At 48.9% G+C, this 13,408-nt stretch overlaps 1 protein-coding gene across 1 annotated transcript; it reads right to left on the reverse strand.

Annotated features, from left to right (window-relative positions):
- Positions 1 to 5,166: 5,166 nt before the first annotated feature.
- On the reverse strand, positions 5,167 to 12,964 carry LOC119110577 (prohormone-1-like). Its single transcript, XM_037234452.1, has 2 exons — positions 12,833 to 12,964; positions 5,167 to 5,829 (listed from the first exon to the last, which is right to left on the reverse strand). Exons 1-2 carry the CDS (start codon positions 12,962 to 12,964, stop codon positions 5,668 to 5,670), a joined length of 294 nt encoding a protein of 97 aa, XP_037090347.1. The 3' UTR covers positions 5,167 to 5,667.
- Positions 12,965 to 13,408: the final 444 nt, after the last annotated feature.

A 13,408-nucleotide genomic window follows, 5' to 3' on the forward strand; every position in this document is an offset into this window, starting at 1 on the left:
AATTTGATTTTGCTGCATTAGAGCTGTGCTTGAAAAGCCGTAGGGTGGAGTCGATTCCCCCGGCCCGACACGGGTTAAATGTAAACGTGAAAAGTGCCCGAGTATTGCTTTTTTTTGTTTAAGAGGCCCACATGGCATCTGAAACATGACAACTGGCCCTTGAAGCATCGCAATTGAATCCTAACCTACAAAGTTCCTCGAATTAAAAAACTACGGCGACTAAGGAAGGGGGACCCTCTTGACTAAGATAGTCCTTATTCCCCGATTTCCCCTTCCTGAACGAGACCCTGACTTTACCACTGCACAGGATGACCGAACAAGCTCTCTGAAACGTAGTTTATAGGTTAGCTGCCAACCGATCACTGCAGGTTATCCTGGCCGTTGGCAATAAGCATGTATGTCAAGGACACGTAAAGCTGTTTATCGGCACCCTCCCTACGCTGTTTTACAAGGCACATCTACAGTTTTAAAAAGATTGCACTGAATCCCAGTCTCTAATTTAAACCTTGCCAAACTTTCAATGTTCAATTTTGAACTGAGGTGAACCTAGAAAGGTTGCGGAAGGCGCGTTGGTTTAGCTTTTTCAAGCTTTACTACATACGTGAGTGCTGTAATGTGCATTGGATTAATTTCTCGTAAAACGGAAACTGATCAAATGAACTCGCCTTGAAGAGAGTTTTGCAGCGTGACTACCCTAATACTTGTGCTGATGCCGCATGAGCCACATGTAATGACACAACTGACAGGGACAGTTTCAGGGTGAGGACTATCAGGTGAGGACCATCAGGTGTTGTTGACTATCAGGTGAGGACCATCAGGTGTTGTTGGGTATCAGGTGAGGACCATCAGGTGTTGTTGGGTGTACCGAGTGTTGAACCGTCAGCATAGCTGTATTCCGCATTCCCATATTTGAGACAGAGACGGATGTAAGGTAGGATTTTGGAGGTACTGCGCGGCAGTTGGAAACAATCGACCAAACAGCATAGTCTAAAAGGTTTGCACGGCTGTGGATTTCTGTTTCGGTCGCAAAAGAGGTGCTAAGGCTTATGCGCTGAATAGCATAAGTCGCGATAGAAGATGTACCTGAAAATGGCGTGGGGCTCAAAGTGGTGAAAAGGGGTGGGTGTGTATGGATGGCACTGAACTGGCATCTCAGGTTCACGTGTATATTTAATGCAAACGTTCTGACAAAAACCATATCTTACACTAACCTGAGACAACACCACAGCTATCTGACAGCCTGAGGACAACTAGCTCCCCATTCACCAACGGATCCAGCTGTGCTTCGGGTGTGGATTGAGGCGGACACTGGATCCCACTGCCACACCCTATCGCAGCGCAGTGGCCGGAGCGCTAACAAACGCAGAGCGTGCCAGCACGGTCCCTCGACCGGCGATCGTCGGAGCGTCCGAGTGTAAACGTCGATGCTCGGAGTATAGCAGCCCATCTTTATGTCCTGGGCACGCCCATTAATATTTTATGCTGTGTCAATATACGCGCATGCACATGATACCCCATTGGCGAATCGTGAGGGAATCCCATGCCATGTAATAAGTAGTTCCGTAATTCACCGGACCATATCCTCGTCCTGGGCTTAACTGGGATCGCCTGTGGCAAATTCCCAAATCACAGTGGCAGCTTTAGAAATCAGTCATGGTGGAAGCCTGGTCGCTAGGTCCATTGGGCACCTGCTTCAGACTACCTGAATCTACCGTAGTCCGCATCGCCAAAGGACGCATTCAACTCGAAGAATAGAAACCTCAACAACAAAACATTAAAAGGTGAAAAGCCCCCTGGGAACGCCATCGAGTTTGTTTGGACGGAATACATTACACATACTATGCAATCCCATACCATTGTCGGCCCAATGAAACCGACATAAAATTGGTGAAACCATATTTACCCCCTAAAAATGCTGAAAATGTGTAGTTTTCCCACCGTTTTCTCTCGCTTATCCGACCTTTACAAACTCTCGAATTTTTGTTGTGCAGAAATGTCCTTTGAATCTCAAGCAATTGGGTGTCATTTTCCGGGATCAGATCGGACACGTGGCTCTCGAGATACGAAGGGGGTCTATTAATCGTTTGCGTGTCCTGAGGACAGTCGATCCACGGAGCAGTGCTGCGCCTCTCCACAGCGGTTAATAACAGTTTCACCGTGAAATGGATTAGCGACCTGATTGACTTCACAATGACTTCCAGACTGAGTTAAAAATTTTCCCGGATAGTCCCCGACTGATGGTTCGCCTTAATCCGGCGGTTTTCTGCCTACATACGATGCGCCTTTAGCTCTCGGAATCGTATGACTGCAGGCTGATCCGTGACTGACCCTGGGACTCCGCTTTCACGTTGGGATACGGCCCAGCAGATGACTCTTCCAGTGCAAGAATTCAAACAGACTTTACCCTTAAGCGTGTTTTACAGCTCTTGCTCTCGTGATAGAAAGATATTTACCAGGGTCAATTTCGTGTCTTACACCTCTATGTAACTTTGAGAATCGATTCCAAAAAGATTTAAACAGTCACCAGCCATGGACAGGATTTATAGCTCTTGCTCCGGTAATAGTGAGCCACACTTCATGATTATCCTGTCAGATCAGGCCGGACTCTGCCAGTTTCGCTTTGGACGTGTCTAACTTTTCATATCCCCTGAGTCGAGCTGATTCGGGTCAAGGCGTACCAGTATTCACGTTATTTAAAGTTGCTCGGCATTGCAATGTTGAATTCATCTAATGTCACCCCATGACGTGCCATGATCTTGACATTTGGCGACTTTGTAACTTTAATGTACCACGATTAAAGGGTGGATCGGGCATGGACTTCGCACAAGCATGGGTAAGGTTATGTGCATTGGTGTCACTTTTTGTGCAATTACTTAACACATTGAGAACCGCTGGTCAAGAGCATGGTGTGTCTGCAACGCCAGTGTTGTGGAACATATAATTTTGAATTGTTTGCTATCCGGAACTTAAATAAGAAAGCCCATCCCAGGTGCATTTCATTCTGGCATAGTGAGTGGCTTTCGAACTGTTCTGCTCGCGGACAGTCGTGCATCACCGCCTGCCACGCGGGCGGTAATACACGACTGACTGTATGTGTTCCCTGTGTGAGGTACCGTACATAACAGCTGGTCTTGGTGACGACGTTGTCAGGATGCCGCTCAGCTCCTTTCGTATCTTTTACTCGAGTCAAAACCGTTAGTTTTAGTTGAGAACAAGCATTACGTGAAAATGGATATCGCTTGACGCACGATTTGGAAAGCACGAAGACATAAAATGCAACGTCAATACCTCGCACACTCCTTTCATAGAAGCATGCGATTGGTAAGCTGCCGTAAATCCATCCATTATCAGCTCATAAAATATGGGGGGGGACAGGGGCCGCGGAACGTATTTCCTTGGGCTTCATGATATCATTTCAGAGATATGATGGCCGCAGCTGGAGTAGACCATCAGAACCGCAAGCCGCACATTGACCGTCCGTGAACAAACCCTGCCTGGCCGTGATCGAGCTTCGCAGACTTCAGGAGCCCCGCTTCGCTGACTCGCTTTCGCTGCGGCAGTTGCCTGCTCGAAGGAGCTCAACGGCTGTGGCATCGCCCGGAATGTATAATGCAGAGTATCGGAGAAAATGATTAAGATAACGCCAGCAGCTGTCGGACGCCCTCGCTATCTGCGCCTAACGCCGCACCACGAGCCAGCGTGCTGTGTGTGGGATGCCGCCCCCGCCAGGACCGGCGGTGCTGGCCCGGGTAGCTGACGTGCTGTGTGTGATGCCGTCCCCGCCAGGGCCGGCGGTGCTGGCCTGGGTAGTTGACGTGCTGTGTGTGATGCCGCCCCCGCCAGGACCGGCGGTGCTGGCCCGGGTAGTTGACGTGCTGTGTGGGATGCCGCCCCCGCTAGGACCGGCGGTGCTGGCCCGGGTAGCTGACATGCTGTGTGTGATGCCGTCCCCGCCAGGGCCGGCGGTGCTGGCCTGGGTAGTTGACGTGCTGTGTGGGATGCCGCCCCCGCCAGGACCGGCGGTGCTGGCCCGGGTAGTTGACATGCTGTGTGTGATGCCGCCCCCGCCAGGACCGGCGGTGCTGGCCCGGGTAGTTGACGTGCTGTGTGGGATGCCGCCCCCGCCAGGACCGGCGGTGCTGGCCCGGGTAGCTGACGTGCTGTGTGTGGGATGCCGCCCCCGCCAGGACCGGCGGTGCTGGCCCGGGTAGCTGACATGCTGTGTGGGATGCCGCCCCCGCCAGGACCGGCGGTGCTGGCCCGGGTAGCTGACGTGCTGTGTGTGATGCCGCCCCCGCCAGGGCCGGCGGTGCTCGCCCGGGACGGCTGTAGCTTCCCATCGGCGGTGGTCGGCGTCGGTGGTCGGCCGTGACAAATGCAGAGTGGTGCATAGGACTGGTGCAGCCCTTGGTTGACAGACGCGGGTGTCAGGGACGGGGGCGACTGCTACCTCAAACTGTCGCGTCAAGCGCGTCTCGTCGGCTTCCTCGAATAACCGTCGGTGTTTTTTGACCGGTCATATTACATGACAAACGGGAGGTGTGCAAAATGCTTGAAAAGTGATGCCACCGACGCTTTTTCAAAAAGGGGCAAAATCAACGTTTTTAACCAACGTTCTTTCTCCAAAGAACGTAGTGAGGTCTCAATTCCACCTAGACATACGCTACCGCTGCGCCGCCCGGGGTCAAAGTTCCACGCTTAGCTCCCACCCTGTCAGTGGAGGGCCTCGGAGCTAGGCCAGGCAGCCCGACAATAGCAACGCATCGATCAGGTTCATGTGCATCAGTTGTCGAGCAGGCTGCGATAGCTTGACTTCTTGGCGTCGTCCACGCGATGACAATTAACAGACTTTAACACCTGTTATCGTCTCTCTCATCTAACGCCGCAAAAGGCGTGTTGTCGGTGACGTTACGCCTGTGGCGATGCATAGAAAATTAAGTGCATATGCATGCACAATATATGTTTTATGCCATTTTGATATATATATATATATATATATATATATATATATATATATATATTATTGCATATATGCATATACAATAACAAATAAGTACGCCCCGAGCGCCCAACAGCGGCATCATGCCCATACTGATACGCCGATTGATGCAGCCTGGAACGCTATGATGCGACTTGTAACGCTATGATGCATCTTGGAAAGTCATGTTCAGAGAGCGGCTATGTATTTCCAGAAGCACAACCAGGGCCTCAGACAGAACTGTAATGGCTTTGGCAAAACAAGCTGGTTACACCCAGAATGCACTGCAGAACCACCTGGGGTCATTAATATTTGGCTCATTACACACCTATTGTGCAAAGTCCATGTCCTTTCACTGGAGCTAAGTGGAGCCTTATGCACATGCTGAGACAGTTATGAAAATAAATGCACATTTACAACACCCTTCCAGGTAATGCCACTTAGCTTATGATGCCCTTTGGGAGAAGTGCATAGCTCGAAATCCCTAGGCCAGCAGCTTCCCAGCGTCACAGCCGCCTAGCTCACCCCCAGCACGAAGCAGCCGCCATGTCGGAAATGAGGTTGGCAATGGCGAACGGCGTGCACGCATCGAATCCCACGGAACAGGTCAACAGACAGAGGGCGCCTTTGTCGCCGGAAGCGGCTCTCCGGCTGGGGCGGCGCGAGCGCCGCTGTTGGCGACCGGCCAACTAGCCGAAACAGGAGACAGCGTTGAAGGAGCACTGCTTCCAGTAGGAGCGCTTTTGTTGCAGCTCTGAGACGTCCAGATTCTTGCGCAGCCTACGCAGCATCTGGCGAGCGTACAGGTAGTTCAGCAGCGCCGTCTCGGCCGTCCCGTCGTCCTCCATCACCTGGCGGCATGGAGGCAGGTCAGCAGGGATTTCACCGCGGAGCTATGTTCCGAGATCGTGTCGCTTCAAGCAATCACTTTATGGTTTTCACGTGTCTTTTTTCATTGCTTGGTCTGCACTGTACATACTCCTCTGTCAAATAATTTCACTCTCTAATATGTTTACTTCCACTAAATGTTCCATCATTTTGCGTATCTGAACGCAAAATCGTAAAGCACGATTTCCTTAAAAGCACAGTTGGGTGCACTTTCACAATTCAAAGGCAAGTCGGCTGAGACTGCCTTTTTGTGCTGCTAATAATTGCCAGACAGCATCCTGAGAGCTGCTGCAAAAGAAATGACAGAGAACTTAACCAGATTTGTGTAGGCTATGTAACCAACTACCTGTGACAAACTTTGTTTGGAATACCTTGATCAAAAATCGGACTGAGGACAACCAGGAACATATCTGCCTGGGTTACAGTAAGTTGTACTTCCAGGATCACCCGCTTTCGCAGTCCCGCATGTTCCACCTTTCCCTCCACGGAACTTGCCCCTTGTAACGCCCGCCCTGCTGCCGCCGGTATACGTCGCCCCCGCCCTCCTCGCCACCACCTGATTGTCATCGACCCAGCCCGGCCCGGTGTCACCGGCGGGCACCAACAAGAGCAGCGGGTCCGGCCCGGCGCCCTGCCGAGAGGACCACTCTAACGCCGCCGACTGTCGCTGTCCGCCGCCATGGTGCCGCCACAGACGCAACAACATCGGAGTGGATTATTCTGTTGGCGGGCGCGGCCGCACCAGCATTCGAGGCATGGCTGACCCGAGGTGGCCAGCGACCACGTGGGCCCGACGCATTACCCGGCAGAACAGACATCAAGAGTTCAATGGAGTTTGGAGATCCCTTACATATTTTCGTCGGACCAAACCAATTTGAAACGCTGAATCGCACGGATGGGCGAATTGCGTTTTTTTGTTTGTTTAACGTAACCGGACAAAAGGTGTTGCTAATTTGGTGGTTGGCTCTTACATTATCATTATTAAATGGCAAAGAAAAATAAAGAGTGCAGTTTACTTTATTTCCATTGGCCAGTGGACCAGAAATCGTTTTCTGCGAAACGAGACAAAAACAGGTCTCATTTTTGTGTATAACAAAAAAAAAAACATGCACCCAAAGCTTTTGTGTGATATTCAGTGCTTTTATATCAATATTCAATTTGACTTTAGGGACAAGGAATTCATTTTTGTGTTTATTTTCCGCTTTGGATTTGTTTACGAGCGATCGAAGCGCACCCAATTCACAACAGCATTATGCTTTTCTTTTCCCAAACTTTTCCCCATACCGCGTATCCCATAACGTCTTCAGTGCCTCGTTAGGGCAACTTTTATTCAACGCTCGAGCCCGTGGCAAAACTTTGCTACCTGGAGGCTCGAGGGTAAAGCCTGTCAACTCGTCAGCGGAATCTGTGATTAATTTGGGATGTGCATGGCCTGCTTCACATCCCCTCGATATATCTTCCGACATTGGGCAGTCTGGGTTACATATCGGTGTTTGGCTAATCGTTCCACTACAAATGACGCGTAGAGCTCACGCAATGTGGTCATGGGAGCGACTGCCTACGAAAGAGGGACATCAAAGCTGGTGCGCATGTTTTATTCCCTCGATTACGACTAAAATCGTGGCTAGGTCTTAAATTTGTAATTCAAAGACGTAGGCAGCATTCAGACCGATTTGTCGTACAACTTCAGATCTGTGCGTCTTCGACTCTCATACGAGTTTGGAGCGCGTGCGTCAGAAGTGACGTCTTCCAGGCGCGATCCACGGCCTTTTAAGGTGCCACGAGGACAAGTCTGGTAAACTTCTTCTACTTACTATACCATGTAAGTCAGAAAACTCATCTTACCACACACTCACACACACACACACACACACACACACACACACACACACACACACACACACACACACACACACACACACACACACACACACACACACACACACACACACACACACACACACACACACACACACACACACACACACACACACATTTATATATATATATACATATATATATATATATATATATATATATATATATATATATATATATATATATACTTCACCCATCATTATTTGAAGATTTGCCAGGGAGAAGATGGGCCGACGAGCTAATTTTCTCCCAGAACGTATCTTGCCGCCGTTAGGGACTAACGCGTTGACCCGACGCATCGGAGAATTTCGCTTAAATGAATTATATCAGACGTGTTTGAGCTGTCATCTATTCGTAGATGCGTGAATCTTTTCATCTTCTTTCGTTTGAACTACTAAATAACTCATTTCGTTGCCTGGAAGTTCGGCTAGCATTGTTTTCCCTCGAATACTCCACGTACAACAGTGAGCATAAGAGAAATAAACACAGAAAGTGGTATTTCATACTGCCTCTCCTGTGGGCGCCAAGCAGCAAATGTGGCGACCGTGCTACGTTTGTTTTCTAGCAAAATTGTGCTGGTATTACGCTGCAGGCTGCGAGGAAGATTCAAAGAAGGTGTGCTGGGAGAAAATCGGTATTTACAGGTGAGAACGGCATTTGTTGTGAGGTTCTGTGATCGTTAGTTTAATTTTTCCTTGAAAAGTGACAGTTGAAAATCAAGTGCCACTGTTAAATTTCGCAGAGTGCGCGCCAAAACGTGAGACAGGTCGCCGCGTGAGGGACGCGCTCATGCAATACACTCACTCACGTCGGATTCCTCCAACTTGTGAAAGCTAGTGAGGGCACTGCTCTCCTTGAGGCGGAAGGCCTTAAGCTGATGGGTTTTTTTGGTTGTGTTCCAGAAAAGGATGGTGAACCCCTATCCTCACATGATGTGTTTTTACGTTGGTGAGAAGGCGGTGCACTTTGGTGCACTGGCGAAGTTTTTCCAGCACCCTAAGGAAAAACTGAATCATGGGATAGCTGCCAGATACTTGCGATGTTCAGACTTTAAGGACGGGGCAGTGCGAATGGTGCGGAGGCACTGTAGGCGAACCCTGCACCGCTGAGTGCAGCTGGACCGGGCGCCGCATTCTGGGGTGGTTGCGCATGCGCGCATGACTGAATATGTATACTGTTTGTCGTGCCTTCGTCGGGGTTTCGTTCTACCAATGTGCCTCACTTCACAGTGTGTAACACACAAAACATCATGGCTGTATCCATTTGGTAATTGTTTCCGTCATCTGAGATACTCGGAGCTTGGCACTCAAAACACTGATATAGCACGAAACATCCACCTTGCAATCGGACCTTGAAATGGAAGAGGACATCGCCAAAAACCTTGGGAGGCAGATTTATCAAAGATAGATAAAAAAGCAGGAACAACCTTTTTCCTCGGAGAAAAAACCAGGAAAGTGGAGATAAAGCTGGATTGATATTTTGGCCATATGCCTTTATCGAAACAATACTATAAGTAGATTTAAAGTTGTCTGCGGATGATTCTACTCAATTTTTCGTTTTTTTTGGAACAGCAAGCCACAGCTTTTACAGGATACCAGCCTTTAATGGATTAAGCAAAGAGCGGCTTCCAGCCATTACCACGATACAACGCCTATCTAATGCTTAGAATGCGCAAACATACGTGTACATGCATACGAATTCAAGCATATAGGCATCACGCATCACGTTTCATTCACACATGCAATCGAGATGAAGTAAACAGGCATCGCACATTGCGCATCAAATCTACATGTAAGCGGCTTCAGTTGAGCGGGCATCGCACATCGCACGCCAGGCATCACTTACGCAAGTAAACGATTTTAAGCTAGCCTTAAATCTTCCTCGCGAATGCATGGAACAACAAACGCAATTCCTCAAACTCGATAAAGGTAATCTTAGGTCACCCAAGGTCCACTGCCTTGCCGTCACTCACCTTGATTGACCTACAAAAGGGCATGCATCTAATAGAAGGTTGTGCCGTCGTGAATATGCACAGATATTGAATCTATCAGCCCGCTGAATGCCCTTTGTTGGCATCAACTACACCTCTTGATGTTATTCCTCCGTGTCATGGTACGACCTTTTTTATGTCGACCCATGTCGCAAAGAATGACTTACTCGGTACTGAAAATTTGAACTATATCAATTCAGGTGTACCCCGTGAAAGTTAAGAATAATTCATTCATTGCCTGCAATGTTAAAAGCTAAAAAGGAGTACCATCCATATTGCAAAGTGTGTTGCAATGTTGCAAGCAAACATTCGTTACGTTGTGCACTTGACAGTGGAAGGTCTGATCCACCATATGGAATATAATTTATACCTACATAGCTTACTGAATCTTATAAGACTACGAAATTAAGTGGAAGACTTACGGGTAACGGCACAGCGTTGTATGCAATGGATGTAAATTCGTGATACAGCCCCCAAACACATATTGAATAGCGTGTGCAACTTAGCTTTTATCGTTTTTCGCTGAAATTCATCTCCCTCCAGCGGCATGAAAATTTCATTTCAGTTCCCATTAGGTACGCAGGAAAACATTTTGCAAGTATGCTGCAAAGGCATACTGTGCGCTTCTCAGTGATGCGTCTAAGGCCTGCTGATAAATGTCTATATCTAATGAGACTATACCATATTGGAAATAATAATACTGAACTCAAAAATACCCGGGGCTCACCTTTGCAACTAGAAATGCAATATTACCCAATGAATGTTTAACTGTTGATTGCGCATTGGAAAGTGAAAGCAGCCTTTGCTGTACGTGCTCTTCGCGAAACTACGTTTTGTTCGTGTTGCATGAACACTTCAGTATAATGAATGCTTTGTTAACAGCGATGTTGCTCATATATTGCTAAAATGACCGTTTATTTTGCACTTTCTCCAGCTAAAAACGGCAACTGAGGTTTGGATATGGGTTTTAGTTACAAACCCCAAAACTGTTCATCGGATTTGTCAACGGGGTTATGTTGTTGGCTAAACGGATCATGCACAGCGTGTGCCGAGAATGCTATTGTCGTTTCATTGTCCTTGGCTATCGACTAAAGACCAGGCCCTACGGCGCTGTACGGGTCTGTCAATGGCAGGAACGGCCGCCATGATGCCCGGTCAGAGACGGGAAATCCATACAGTGTGTAGTTGCTCCTCTCACTGTCGGTAATCGACTGACGACGTGGTCAGCATCGGTCGTCGACGGTTGAACAGAAGTGTATGCACGGCTATGTGCGGCCCATGAACATAGGGCTTTACCTTAAGACGCCCTGGCCTTCTTTTATTTATACCACTGAGCAATATATTATGTAATACAATAATTGCTTAGATATTTTTCCTATTTAAAGAGGCCTTGCAGTAGGTCTTGGTTCAGGTGGACGAAAGTCACGTGTGCGTAGAATCTCGTGCTTCTAGAAAAAGAGTAAGGCTCGTGGCGTCCCCTGCCATTCAAGGTAAACACAGTCCAGGTATTGCTGCTGGCCGGTGTCGTGCGATCAAATCGGTGTCGGTGTCGTGCGATCTCACACCCAGGCATGGAACGCTCTGATTAACGGAGAACCTGTCTCATTACCTGGACGGCTCGTGCAAAACATCCCTGCGCCCACGCCGCTCAGCGCTGGAGTCAGGGTCGTAATAAACGGCAGGACTTGGATGTTGTCACACCCAGATGCATAAACATGATATGCGTGATGAAGGTGCGCACATCATGTTTGTGAATACCGGTGATGACTACGTTCGCTGGTCCGGGAAAATAGAGTATCTTGGATGTGCCCGTAAAGCGTATGAAACTGAAAAAATGCCAAAACTGCGAGCACGGCGATGCACGTTAACAATCCAACCAACATTACCCTGAGTCTCTCCATCTGATCCCACCAGTTCACAATGCTAGAAGTTCACCCCGTTATGCCCCCGCTGATCTGGAGTCAGCGGGCAAGGAGAGCCACGATCTCTCGTGCAGAAGAGCCGGGATGCCCAGACTGGGGTATGTACCTAACCTTACCTAACCTTACCTAACCTAACCTAACCTAACCTAACCTGGGCGTTTTAGGAGAGACTGCATTAGCTACTGGCATCAGTGTTTCGCCACTGTGTTTACCAGCAGCAGCACTTTATCACGACATAAATAAGTGACCGCTGCCAAAGCAGGCAGCATAGCGGATAATGATGTATGCTAAAATTACACTAATGCGCACTGAGAGGATATGCATGCATCTCACTCCTGGGTGAGGGCTTTGTTAAAGAACGCTCTCTGAATTCACGCGCTGCTCGTTCAGGAACGCACCGATGACCTGAAATACATAGACCACGCGCCATTAGGGCTTGTGTATTTGAGCACCTGGGCGCTCCACTTATTTGACATTACGTTGTTACGGGAAAAATTTTACAGGTTCGTTGTGAAAAGGAGACCTTAACTTAACGCAGGCAAAGGGCCAAGGTGACAGGTATGCACGATGAGGGCATACGTAGCGCGTCAGTCACCAACCGGCTGTGGCCTAGCCTACCGTACATCCGATTTCATCACTGTATTCCTTACCATCTCTTTTCATAAACGGGCAGCAAATATCACTACCAAATTTCCTCAGCTTGCTACGATGTTCACTAAGCATGCTATATTGTCTTCACATGACATAGGAAACATTATCGGTCACCTAAATCCTCATTTCGAGCTCATCTGGCTTGGTTGCGATACCCACATGGCCCATTCCGTTCACAGTTTACCCGAGTCCGGATCGTTTGAGCTGCTGGTATCAGTTCGCTTAATGAGACTCCTGACGCCCGGACCTAGAGCTCACAGCTGATGCGACGAAATTTGAAGCCCCCGATGCCGCAGGGGCTGGGTGATATTTTACTTGAGATTGCCTCATTTCTCTGATCTGACCGACCTTCTGCGGATGCCGGTCTTTCAACCTGGACTGGACACGCTCATCCGTGCCAAATCCAAACCCGTAGAACGTTTTGGGGATGAATCTCAAGGCCATGACAGCACACCTTGTTACTCATGTTTACAGCTGTTGCCCCACCCCCTACACTCAACCCCACACCCTCTCTCCAGTACTCACGTCTAGCTGGCGGTCGCCGGTCCCCTCGAACTGCGGGAACGTTATCCCCTTCTCTAGGGCCTTAGCGGCGGCCGTAGAGAGCACTGCCGACAGGCAGACGGCCAGCAGCACGATCAGCCGAGCCGGGGTCATGGCGCCTGCCGACAAAGGTCATGGAGTCAGCGCAGAGATCGCCGGGGCGCTGCAGAGGCGACGCCAGGCCGGGAGTGGTCTGACCCGCTTATCGCTAAAACTTGGCGGAGAAAAGAGCTGTCGATTGATGGTCACAAGCCGTGGGAAAACGGTTGGCGCCCGCCTGCGGGTCACAAGCCGAGCGTTGGATTTGTTATTCAGTCAGAAATAAGGCTAAGTAAGATCATCTGGTGTTGATTATCATGAGCACAAATTTTGTTGTGCTGGACTAAATCGCGTTTCATTTCCATTTTCTGAAGGAGATAGGATGAATGGGTTTGGATTTGAAGTTGTGTATTGGCTTAATCTGAGCCCTAAAAATTAATTTCCAGACTAGCTTATGAATACATTTCGGCATGGTGCTAGTGGTGGGTTATGAAACGCAAACATGCAGCCAGGTTGAAA

The sequence above is a fragment of the Pollicipes pollicipes genome, unplaced genomic scaffold (genome assembly GCF_011947565.3).
Source record: "Pollicipes pollicipes isolate AB1234 unplaced genomic scaffold, Ppol_2.1 Scaffold_7231;HRSCAF=8579_pilon_pilon_pilon, whole genome shotgun sequence".
Classification (NCBI taxonomy): domain Eukaryota; kingdom Metazoa; phylum Arthropoda; class Thecostraca; order Pollicipedomorpha; family Pollicipedidae; genus Pollicipes; species Pollicipes pollicipes.